The sequence below is a fragment of the Paralichthys olivaceus genome, chromosome 5 (genome assembly GCF_024713975.1).
Source record: "Paralichthys olivaceus isolate ysfri-2021 chromosome 5, ASM2471397v2, whole genome shotgun sequence".
Lineage (NCBI taxonomy): Eukaryota > Metazoa > Chordata > Actinopteri > Pleuronectiformes > Paralichthyidae > Paralichthys > Paralichthys olivaceus.
The window spans coordinates 19522454-19535406 of record NC_091097.1 but is presented as its reverse complement, the minus strand read 5'-3'; the positions used below and the strand labels follow the sequence as shown (position 1 = coordinate 19535406).

Below are 12953 nucleotides of genomic sequence, written 5' to 3'. Positions count from 1 at the left end.
AGGTTGAAAACTGGGACATCTGAGTGTTTTACAGGCGTCCGTCGGGTCCCGGGACACGCAGACTGAAACCAGGACGATCCTGGATGAACTGGGACATGCGGTTGCCATAGTTACGGTGTTGAAACTCGTCACTTAGGATGTCCTCAAACCCGAGTCTCTTGTAAAAGGAGGAGGAAGGATACTGTTTGAGAAATATAAACAAAATATAGAATGATTTTTTAGTGACATCGTTAAACGAATCGATTCTTCAGCCCAAAAGATCTTTTTTTTTTAATCAAATAAAAAACAAATGGGACGTGCTAACGTGATAAAAAGTGGAAACTTTTCCCATTAAACAAACAGCCTCTAATCAAATGTGTCTTCGGTGTTCCAGTCGATGTATTTTCTCCCCGACCTTGCTCAGAAGAACACGTCAAGGTCACGTCAGCGCTCTGTTAGTGAGAGGACTCACATCAAACGACCGAGGAATCTGACATGTGGTGCGATACAGACATTCATTAGACGCCCGTCTCCCTGTCAGAGTCCAGAGATCAATATAGGTGAGTTCACCAGCTCCGCTCCCGTGAGAACGTGAATCCATGAGACGTCGTCTCAGTCTCTCCTTCAAACGCCTCTCTGTCGTCGATCAAACCGCCGAACTATCTCTCTCTCATCAGATGACAGCTGGACGACGATAATGACATCGGGGTCGCACACTCTCGCTCTGCTTCTCCGTAGAAAAGCATCGCAGAGGACATTTCTGAAAATCAGCAAAGTGTGAACGCTCCCAGTGTCGTCGGCATATTCAAAAGTGTGAAAGTGATAGGTACAGAAGCAGTAGATGGGAATTCAAGTTTCATATTTCATGTGTGAAAACGCAAACGTTCACCGTTTTGGCATTCCTCCTCCCCTCGAATGTTGACAAATTGATCTCATGACATTTCATTTCGTTTGCTCCCTGACGCCGACACTCTGTGAAAATAAATGAGCTGTTGAGCTCAGAAGTGGAAAATAGACTCCTCTGCATTTTTATACACTTATGTGGAGGCCGTGGATTTGATAATAATAATAAACCTACAGCAACAATTGAGTTCTTCTGAAGCCGATGATTGTAATCATCTCAAGAACACCTTGGAGGATTGTTCCTCGTGTGAACGTAACACCGAGGGAACAAGTTGATTAGTAAAAACATCCACCTTGTTTAATACTTCATATGAGTCTGGAAAAAAACTTGCATGTAGACTGAAACTCGCAGAGGCGTGCAGCCACTGAAATAAAATTCTGTTTTTATCTTATCCTCTGAGGGTCGTCGGGTAGTCAATCCCAGCCGACACTGGGCGAGAGGCGGAATACATCCTGGTGTGGTGTCACAGAGCAAACATACAGAGACAAACAAACTCTCAGTCTTACATTCACACCACTGGTCAGTTCAGAGTCAATAATTAACTTTACTCCAGTCTGCATGCATGTGGACTGTGGGAGGAAACCCAGAGAAAACCCATCTACTACACTCAGAAAGACCAAACCATGATTCAGAACCAGAAACCTTTTGTCCTTCATGAATTTTTATCACCTCGTTGATATCTTAAAAACTATAACACAGATTAAAAACATGAAATACATTGAAACAATATTATTTTTAATTCATTATCCTCATGTTTGCTCTGTTTAATCAGCAGTCGTCACTGTGTGTGTGTGTGTGTGTGTGTGTGTGCGTGTCTTTGTCGCACATGGTTTCATAAATCCAATGAATCTCGAGCGTGCAGTGAAGGGCTGCCCTCAATTAAATGTGTATAATAATAAATGTGTTATGTGATCCGTCATTCGAAATGGTGGTCGTCCCTCTGCTCATTATCTCCCTCTGTCCCTCCACGGAGAGGCTGTAATGAGAATCTTCTCTGAAGCTGAGGATGTTCATCAATAATTATTTACATTACAATAGAATAAGACGAGGAGACGTGCGAGTGGTGGGGGTGGGGGGGGTTGCTGTGATATTTGAAATCTTTTATTCCAGTAATTTCACTCATTAGTTTCCTTTATCCCTGTTTAAGGTTTGGACCTCCATTTCTAATGAGGGAGGACCGGGCTATTTCCTGGGACCAGCTGCAGCAGAGCATCCTCAGCAAACTTTATTACCTGATGATCAACGGAGCTCAGGCGCAGGTACTGATCCTAAACTTTATTCACGGAAGGAAATACTGTTTCTCTTCTCTCCCTCTTCAGATGAATATCAGTGCAGCAGCGTCCAACTGGTTATGATCCGTCCCCGTCCATTCAGGGGACAAAAGCTGTCTCCGTCAATTAAAGCAGTGGGATACAAACTGCGTATAAAAGAACGAGAGAGAGATTTATTTCATTTTTATTCACCAGGATACCCTTGATTTTAATAACTCAGTAGAAATCGCTGCATGGTGCTTGTAACGTATATATATATATATATTTAATTCCCGTGTACCAGCCCGAGGCAGAGAGGGGACATGTGTCCTTCCTGCCAGGCTGCCTGGTGCACCTGTTTGAAGACGTGTCTATTGGCTCAGATACTGTGAGGTACTGGTCCAAGGGCTGGACGCACCAGCCGGAGGCAGAGAGGATTCAGTTTCCTCGTGTTGCAGCCGCCAGGTAAACTGGTCTGGGACAGGACAAGTGCACATGTGGCTCATGGGAGTGTTATTAGTGTGGACGGGGATTAAAACTGAGACTCACTCTGAGCCAGAAGACAAAATGTTGAACTGTTAATTTAACTGTGCATGAGAAACACAGAACGGTGATTTCCGGTCGCATCATTACATCTTATACGTCCCTGCTGTTTGTCACTGTCACATCGGTTATTTACTTCACAGAAGACGACGGCTCTGTTTTCCTGCTCGCTCTGTGCATCTGTGTCCTGTTAATCACGCAGCTAAACAGATTTCTGATCAGTGTCATTCTGGCCGTGCCGCAGTGAGGAGCCGTGTAGAGCAGGGTAAACTGCGGAGGAGTCAGCCGGTGGTCTTTCTGTGCCGGGAGCGAGAGAAGAGGAGTCAGGTGCATCGTTTACAGTAACTCTGCAGGAGATCTGTCGTCTCCTTTGTGCCCCGTGGTGTCAACCATTTAATTAAACTTGTACAGCATAATCAGTTTGCCGGAGCCCGCCTCTGCCAGGAAAGGAGCAATGCTCAGAGCAGATGTTTGCTCTGAATCTTTCATCTCAACGGTCTGAAGTCGACTTGCATCAATGAATCACACGCACAAGTGGATTTCTCTGCTTCGGTCTAATATTAACTTCAATTCGGGAACAAAACTCCGCCTCTGTGGCAGCTTTTCATCCTGATAATGACTCTGACTGATCAGCTTGATTTGAACAGTGGCTGGTTTTATATTCACCAACACAGACTTAGCTGCAGGTTGTAATGTCGTACCGAACACGGGCGACTGCTTGTAACGTGAACCTAAACTTAACCTAAGCCTAGACCCAAACCTAACCCTGATGTAAGCCATAATCTAAACCTCAAGTGAAACTTAACATTAAACCAAACCTTAACCTGAACTTAGCCTTAAACCAAGAGTAATCCTAAACCTAACTTTGAAACATGTTGGTGCATTATTTTCGCTATGGGGACTTACTTTTTGTCCCCTAATGGAAAACAAGTCCCCACAATATGACAAAGTCAACAGATTGAGGTCCCCACAACATGAGTAATGCCTGGATCACAAACACACACACGGACACACACAGACACACACAGACACACACACACACACACACACACAGTGGTTGTTTGTATGGGCTCTAATTGGAGATCTTTTGCCCTGTCGGACACAAACAATGCCACTAACATTCCCTTCCTCACTCTCACTGAACACAAAAAGTGATTAGACCTTGGTTGAAAGCAGGATCAAGTGTTTTCTCATGGGGAAACATTTCAGAGTCTCCGGCAGGTTCTCGTCTCCTCCTCTCTGCAGGGGGGACGCCGCTCAGAGGACGAGCAGATCTCAGATGCTCATTTTCCTTCTGTCTGACATTGTACATCACACAGTAATGTGCTTATCACTCTCCTGTGTCTGGTTCTCACATGTTCCTCCTCTTCTGTCTCTGATGGGAGGAAAACAAACCAGGGACTCAGTTGTAACGATGATTGAATATTTCCAGCATTGAAAGGTTCATGCAAAGGGTCTGTGGAGTGTTTGTATCCATCCGAGGAGAGGACCTGGTTATTGAGGGTTTTGTTAGCGGAGAGAAGGACTTTGAGATGGATCAGTTTGTGGAAAGGAAGCACAGAGACATTGTAGGTATGTCTCTGACCTGAAATCACCTGAAATAATCCTCAGACCTGGTAAATCCTCCCGGTGACGCACTTGCAGGTTCTGTAAATCCCTTTGGAATGTGTGGAAATGTATGGATGTTACGTTTGGCAGTAAAGAGAAAACCTCCGGCGTTGGCGTTACATTGACTCCTCCTGTGGTCTTCACGTGTTCGTACAAGCCTTTCACTGGCGAGCCTGCGTTGGGAAAACTTGTCACATCAGTCAGTTGAAACTGAAAACGTAGAGAAGTGGATGAGTTCACTGGAGAGGTAACTCTCGGCGCCACAGGGAGGTTTGATTCCTGCAGAGTCCTTAAACGCATGATGCAGGATGATGTAGTCTTAATTACACAGCTCTGTATGAGGCCGTGAGAGCAGAACTTTACTTGGCCCGCACTTCCTTCTTGCTTGAGTTATAGCTGCTGCAGTATTTGAGTCTTTCACGTGACCGGCTCTTTCAGTATTACATTGCATTGTGTATTTGAGCCACTAATGTCGGAGGTATTGTTTATCTGCCCTCAAGGGTCGAACATCGGTGGGTTCATGTGAGTATTTCCAGGAATGTGGTTGCTGTGCTCCTCCTGCCGGGCCGAGCTCTCCTCATGAGCCTCAGCAGGTGTTTGTGTTTGAGCTCAGCAGCTACGCACCAGATTTCAGCGGAACAACAGGAAATCAGTTTCATTTCTGCAAAGCACTCGTTCTTTTCTAAAGCGCCTCCAATCTAAGCAGATCTCAGAGTAACGTGAACGCGTTTCGGTAGAACGAGATGTTTTTTTCTTTCAGACTCTGGCTTTCAGTCCAGCGCAGAGGACGGTGTGAGAGGAGTCGTCCAATTATCTGTGGTTTTATTAATGTTTTTGTTTCTGTAGAATGTGCACTGTGCTGCACGTTGATTCAAACTGAAGTGCTGTGAGCTCAAACTGTCTCTGCAGGTCTCAGCCTATATTTCATGATGGCCCACTTTGTCCTCTACTCTGCTCACAGCTGAATGATCTGTGTTAAATATAACCCTCAATGTGCCGGTGTTTGTTTCTGAACCAACTTTTTATCAACAGTTCACATCTACAGCCGTCAGTGAAACCAGCTGCAATGAAATACACAGAAGAAAATAACCGGTAGTGAGAATAATTCTCTGCAGTTTTTTCTGAAGGGGGATGGTGTATCTGGTATTTGCTGTAAAGACCTGGTTTGAATGTTTGGTTTGGTTGAACTATAACCAGCTGGATCGAGGTAATATAATATAATATAATATAATAAACAGTATCCAGAGTCTAAAACCATGTTTAAAAAGCAGAAACGTTGCCGTGAAACATTTAAATCCTCCTGCTCTCTGTGGAGTCACGCTGTTTTTGTTTTTACTCTGCTTTCAGAATACCAGGGTGCTGTTCAACATCCGCGTGGTGGGAGGTTCAGCATTTTACAGCTACCTGTCACCTCAGGACGGGCGACCGCTCTACCACCCTGCTGTGGACAGGTCAGTGACTTCTGGTGGACTGACGTAACACACACACACACACACACACACACACACACACACACACACTCTCTCTCTCAGCTGAAGTGTTGTAACATGACGCTGTTGTGGATGTGTTAATTGACTCTGCTCTCCATCACCAAAGCTCATCATCCATCCATCCATCTTTACCTCAGAGGGTCATGGGGGGGGGGGGGGGGGGGGCATGTGTTTGGACTGTAGGCCGGAGACAAACCACACAAACACGGGTGATGCCGTCCTTCACCATCCGTATAACTACCATTCGCAACTTTTATTTGCTTTTGCTTTGGGTGTTGACTGTGCTCTCGGTTGAATCCCTGCTGAAGCCTGAATCACCAGCTGCAGCTTTTTTTGACGCGGCCACAGTTGCGGAGCTTGGTTTGCCAAATAAACGTGGTATAAAAGCTCCTGTATCCTCTGACTCACGTGAGCCCGACAGAAATAACCCAGGACACATTTCTGCAGAAGAAAAACAACACACACCACTTCCATGCGTGTTCCTGCAAGGTGAACAGTTCTGCAGGTGTGAACACCGTAAGCAGCTCAGAGTGTTGTCGTTGAGGCTGACTGAACTCTACGTTCTCCCGTTATTAGCTGAGAGGATTATTAGATTATCCTAAATGTGTTCTGTTGTTGTGGAATTAGTGGCATTGTGCTCAAACACTGAAATGACTCAATGTTCCCACAGGCTCAGTCAAATTTGATCTAATATAATCGATTGTAATGCATTTTCAATCTGCTCTAATCTAATCTAATGAAGCGTCACTTGAGAACCGCGGGCAGTCGGCCAGTTCCTGAACGTGTCGTCAAAACAACACGTTGCACCCGAGTGTAAAGCTGTTGATGTTTCTATACAGATCTGGTCCTTTATTGATTTTTACTATATTTCACACTAACTGTAGAGGTGAGACATGATTTTACAGCAGCAGCTAAAATGCACAGACATTTTCATCCCTTCCCATGAATGCTCGTCTGATGCCTTTCACTTTCAGGAGTGACTTGCTGTTTCTAAGCGGCATTTTGTCGTGAAAGGACTTCCATTCGTGTAGTTGCTAAGAACCGAACATTCATTGGCTGAATGGTGCTGATGGGGGCAAAATGCCTTTGAGAATCTTTTGAGATGCAAATGTGCAGCACGCTGTATCCTAGAAACTCATGTAATGATAGCGTTTGAACTCTAAAAGGTTCGGAAATGTACTCTGTCCCCAAGTCAACCCCCATCGAACACGACGAGAACGAACCGGTGCAAAGTGTTTGAATGCACGTTGTTCACCTCGGTGTAATGTTACGTACGTTAGTGTTTCTGTCGCCGTCTTCTACGTGTGCGGCTCTGCTTTTTCATCCTGAGATATTTGTATTCTTGTCGTTTTTCTCAGTTTTGTGTTCAAACGTCATCAACACACCCACTCGCTCGCAGTGAATCCTCCAGAGAATCAATCTCCTGCTGTTTTCTCACATGGGCTCATCTGGACATTATCCAGAGTTTCTGTCCAGGGGGGCTGAAATGAGAAAGTCCGGGGCAGATACAGATAATTTGTGGAGAAAAAATGTAACTTTGTGCAGCTTGATTGATTTCAAGGTGGATTGAACAATGAATATTATATTTAATTTCTGCCAGTAGATCCCCCTCAATCTTATACACTGAAAAACAACAGTAGAGTTCATATTATAACTTATAAAACATCCACAGCCATGATGGTTATTAAACAAGTTATTTTTCTCTGTGCCCAAATATCAAGAATTCATGCTTCACTGAGAAGTGTATAAATGTTGACACCTAGTGGTTAAAATGCATCAATGCAAGTGAATTCCACATGATCCCAAGTTGTTGGTACACAGTGGTGGAAGAAGTACTCAAACGTTTTACCTAAGTAAAAGTACCACATCAACTTTCTACTTGAGTAGGCGTACCTAAGTACTTGTTTTTGAATATACTTGAAGTATTAAAAGTAAAAGTACTTGCTGAGTGTAGCCTGATCTCTAATGGTACGGTCGACTACATCATAATGGCTCAATTTTGAAAGTAGTCATACTTTATTGCATTCCACCAATGCCGGTGCAGTAAATGTCTCTGAGGTTGAACGTGCAGCTTCGTCTGTTCCGACATCTTTAGGGCTCTGAAGCTCTGCAGCTCAGGAGGACCTCCGCACGTGAAGCTCATCATCGAGTGGGAGCACAGGATCAAGGACTGGTCAGTGCATTTTAAATGACAAACCGTCGCAGGCTCACTCTGCATTTTGCTCCGTAAAACTGACATTAATCTACTTTGTGCGTGTTCTCGTGTCCCCGGCTGCAGCCTGTTTGGTAACATTCAGGAGGAGGTGGTGAAAGATGCAGAGAGTGTGAGGAACCAGCAGCAGCAGCATGTCCAGCAGTACAGCTGCACCCTGGACGAGTGCTTCCAGCTCTACACCAAAGAAGAGCAGGTGAGTCAGTGACAAACCTGCATTTGCTTTTAGTAACCCGTCTTTGAAAAGACTGAACGTAGTTTCCTCTGCTCTCATCTCCACCAGCTTGCACCAGATGACGCCTGGAAGTGCCCGCACTGCAAGCAGCTGCAGCAGGGCATGGTGAAGATGAGCCTGTGGACGCTTCCGGACATTCTCATCCTGCACCTGAAGCGTTTCAGGCAGGTGGGAGATCGCAGGAATAAGCTCACCACGTTCGTGCACTTCCCCCTGACGGGCCTGGACATGAGGCCCCACATGGTGAGCCGCAACCACGGCGCCCATCAGCTCCCCCTGCAGCCCGGGTGGAAGCAGTCCCGACGACACGACCTGGCTCCTCCTGACTACCTGTACGACCTGTATGCTGTGTGTAATCACCATGGAGGGATGCACGGCGGACATTACACAGGTTTGAATAACCGACATGAATAGTAATGCAACTTTATTCATTCACAATTTAAATCGTAGTTTATTTAATTTAACAGCATTTTTAACAGAGACCGTTCATCTCTTTCCTTTGTTATTGTATTTGCAGCCTTCTGTAGGAACTCTGTCGACGGCCAGTGGTACAGCTATGATGACAGCAGTGCTGAGCCTGTTCCAGAGGCAGAGGTGTGCACGCGTGGAGCCTACATCCTCTTCTATCAGAGAAGAAACACCATCCCGCCGTGGTCTGCCAGCTCCTCCATCACTGGTTAGTCCTCTCACATCCTTGTTCAGTTGAAAGACAGCTGGAGAATCAATAATCCCTGAATCCCTGCTCACACATCATTATTTACAGTTAACCCTGATTATTCTTCTTCTCTAATTTCAGTTTGCTATAATTGTTTGATGTGCTGCTTCTCAACAGCATCAGTGCATCACAGTTATTGAGAAATAAATTAATGTTCTCTGTTCTCATTTCCGGGAGTCAGAGAATCAATCAATCAAACTTTATTGATACCTTTCAAGCTCTTTCTATCTTTCAACTGATTGATAAACAAAATTAATTTTAAAAGACTCAGTTCACATCTTGTGCTTCTTTCGCAGGCTCCACCAGCTCCTCCACCTCCGATCATTGGCTGGTCCGACTCACTGGGGGCAGCGAGAGGGGCAGCGTGGTGTCAGGAGGACCTCTCCCTGCAGCGCTGGGGCCCGTACAGGCTCCAGATTCTCCTGAGCTGCCAGTGTTTGGAGATGAACCATCAAAAACAGCAGAAACAAGTGCGTACTTTAGTTTCACTTGATGCCCCTGCACATAAAAAACACTTTTGGTTGCCTTGGTAACAGCAAGTGCATTTCATGGAGCTGAAACCCGACAGACGAGCAGCTGCTGTGTCTCGTTCAGAGTCCAGTCTAACAAACTGACATGGTTTTATCTGGTAGGCCCACAATGCTCCATGTAAACCTGTTTGTAATGTTGTTCTTCAGAATTATTCCTTGACTTCTACAATATATTCTCACTTTTTATTGTTTGTGTGCTGGACGTCGTGTGCAGAGCTTTTTAGAAACGATGGTGCAGAGTGAAGTTGGCAAACTTTGTGTTCATCCCACCTGGTTTATCCCACATACATTACATACAGGACATGTTTGGTCAACATCATTTTTCATGTGTGTCTTTTTCCGACAGACGGGTTTGAAGCCAAGCCATTTGTCCGTGGGACCCAAGGCAGGAGTGTCAGCATGAGATCACCAACAAAGTCCAAGGAGAGTCTGAGCAAAGTTCTGCCACTGCGCTGGTCCTTTGGCTCCAAGGATCGCATTAAACACCCAACACCGACCCGGCCTGGGGAGCTGGTGGAGTACCTGGAGTCTGGGCGCCGGCCGCGGTGTACCAAAGACCCCATCATCCAACTGGTGGCCACCCCACCACAAAGGACTACCCAGCGAAGAGCCTTCAGTGTGGGACAGGAATGCGGCTCGCCCAGTGGCAGCAGCCTCAGTTGCACAGACAGACCCTGCTCTGACACTTGTTACTCGCCCAAACTGCCAGAGGGACAGAGCCGAGCCTGCGTGGAGAGAAACATCAGCCATGGAGTCTGCAACAGCAGCAAAGCCAGGGATGATGGTTCTCTGAGGCAGAGGTTGTCCAAGAGAGCGAGGCAGGACCAGGGCAGGACCCTGGACCTCCAGCTGCACAGAGGACTCATTCTAGAAGGTCAAATCAGCCACAGCGCACCTCAGAGCAGAGACTCCACTCTGAAGAGAACCAAGGTCCAGACAGGGGTGACGTTCAGGCCTCAAAAAGACTTGGTACATATGATCATTCAATCTGAGAACAGGGGGGGGCAGGAGGGTCGCAGCCAGGACAGCCTCTTGTCTTTTTTCAAACCTGGTTTCATAAGGAAAGGCATTCTTAGGTCACCACACAAGGGGCAAGAACGGCGTGTGAATGGCCACGGACCCCTGGAGAAACTGGCAGGAAGTCATTTAGCCAAACTGTCCCTCTCTAACGGGACGCTGACCACGGCGACACACGAAGACGGGAAGACCGGCGGCGTCCCCGCCTGTGACAGACACAACTGCAAAGTGCATCTGCTGAACGGAAAGGCTGGAAAACATGAGGCTGTGGACATCCAGCGCGCTCACAGCTCCAGCAACATCCAGGCGAAGATGGATTTGACTTTCCGCAGGTGTGCCTCCCTGCAGAGGAACGGCGAAGTCGCGGCACATCCGGAGCACCGCATCCTGCTGTCGGACAAGCCAGGCTACGCTACTCTGCAGCGGACGCGCTACAGTACCACCTCCCTGGGTAGGCACCGACCCGTCCCCGAGCACTGAACCCGCACTGCACGCTTAGACTAGATTCCGACACTCGACACAGAGCTGTAGGAGCTGTTGAGGCTCTTTCTCAGCTGGTGTCAAACGAGCACAAACAAACATCTCTGTGCACAGAGAATTGACGACAACGTGTCCGAGATGAGACGCTTCCTTGCTGCTGTAATAAAAAAATGCAGGAAATGAGATGTGACGTGTGGTATCATTACAAAACAAGTGTTTGTGGTAAACGCAGATCCAAGGTCAGTTTTCTAACGATCATGAATATCAATCATAAGCTGTGTCTCAACTCAGACGCCTCTTTCTTCTGAGGACCACAGAGACCACCTCCTTCATGAAGTTGGACACGACGAGAAAGTTTTTTTTTTTTCGATACAAGCACCTTCAGCTGTTTGTTTGAGTTGAAGCGTGATACTCTCTGAAGTGCAATGAATTCTGGGGAAGGTTGGGCCAGTTAGTTTCCACCAGTTGGACACATTAGTCGTCTTCAAGCCTCCGAAGGACGTATTTCCTGATTTGAGACACAGCTACAGTGATTACTTCAGCGGCTTGTTACCGTGTGACTGATTGTTTTGTCTTGTTTTTTTTTAAAAGTGCCTCTGTGACAGCCCAGAATGACTTTTGAACACTAGGACCTCTCTTCTGATCTCGGCGCACGGAGAAGCCGCCCAGCTCGACGCATCGCTGGAGACAGAGCAGATCTTCTCTCTCCCTGTCATAGTACTGTTATAAGTTCTTACCTGTGTGTGTCTTAAACTCAATCTATGCAGTTAACGAGGAGAGAAACTGCTGGAATGAAGATGGGCTCTAGTTTAACCAAACAGCCGTCAATAGGTGGTTTTATTCTGAAAGGCAGAGAGTGATTTGTCCATTATACGTCATGAAAAGCAGCAGAGTAAAAAAAAACACTGGAGTCTTTGGAGAATTTACGGTTCAATGGGCTCAAACATGTATTAACACGTGCACTGTAAGCTGCCAATCAGCTGCTGAAACAACACGCACCACGGCTTTGTCATGTATGATGATTTTACTGTTATATTACCATCGCACTTTCTTTTTTTTTTTTTTATTCCATATGTCGCTACGTGACCAGAGTTAACATGCTGATGAGGCTAATTTCTAATTTAGAGGCAATTAGACCAAAAGTGGCACAAAAAATTAAATTGTACGATCCACGAATAAAACCAAGATTTAGAAATGTGTCACATTCACACACACACACACACACACTGTGTTTGAGTAACCACCACAGACAGTCAACATATCTATTTAATTCACAGTCCTTGTTTCTGTAGCTGCACCACTGGTCTGGGAGACAAACAAAAGTTCAACACAACAAATTAAACTTCATGACTTTTTCTTTCTTTCTTCTTTCTTTCATTTTTAGTTAACGTGTGCATCGTTTGTGTGTCACTGGGGATTATAACGGAGAAGAAACCAGTGTGAGAGTGTTACTGTTGTACTCACATTTCATGTTGTGTCATTTAACATTACTGTTTAACTACTCTACCAAAATGAAACGATCGCGAGTGAAGGAAGTTTCTGAGACGTTACTCTGGAAATATGGCTAGATTATATTTTATTATTAACTTTTTTAAAAGTCTACAATTTTTACCTGATGTGTAATATTGTAATTTAAGATCAGAGCTGTGTGTTTCCGGTTTGTGTGTCGGGTCGGGTTAATACAAACAGTAAGTGGGGTTCATTCGGACACAACACACTAAAGTCCCTGTACTGGACTGTCTACAGTATAATGTCTGCTTCTTTTATGGATTGCAAATTAAACACAGAATTTCTCACAAATAAATTCGCTGTCGCTGGTTTCTGACAACATGGAGGTTTTGTTATCGTTCTCATCTCGAGACTCACGACAGTAAATACTATTTTACTGATGTATAATCACACTGACGCCTCGCTAATGACCTGTCCGTCCTTGTTAGTCTGTGTCAGCCAGTCAAACATCACAGGAGGAATGGAAACCCTCCACTAGGTG

The 12953-nt window shown here is 45.6% G+C and overlaps 1 protein-coding gene across 2 annotated transcripts in view; it reads left to right on the top strand.

Moving 5' to 3' along the window:
- The window catches only part of usp43b (ubiquitin specific peptidase 43b), a 42395-nt gene extending 29604 nt beyond the window's left edge, over positions 1-12791 (top strand). The window contains exons 8-16 of one of the 2 annotated variants that reach the window (XM_069525712.1): positions 2031-2142; positions 5632-5735; positions 7870-7947; positions 8053-8182; positions 8270-8612; positions 8739-8897; positions 9233-9406; positions 9813-10934; positions 11555-12791. In XM_069525712.1, coding sequence (XP_069381813.1) covers positions 2031-2142; positions 5632-5735; positions 7870-7947; positions 8053-8182; positions 8270-8612; positions 8739-8897; positions 9233-9406; positions 9813-10934; positions 11555-11565 — 2233 coding nt within the window. In that variant the 3' untranslated portion in view covers positions 11566-12791. Of the gene's footprint in view, positions 1-2030; positions 2143-5631; positions 5736-7869; positions 7948-8052; positions 8183-8269; positions 8613-8738; positions 8898-9232; positions 9407-9812; positions 11110-11554 lie in introns of those variants that run through there. The other variant, XM_069525711.1, reaches the window with a different exon arrangement.
- Positions 12792-12953: the final 162 nt, after the last annotated feature.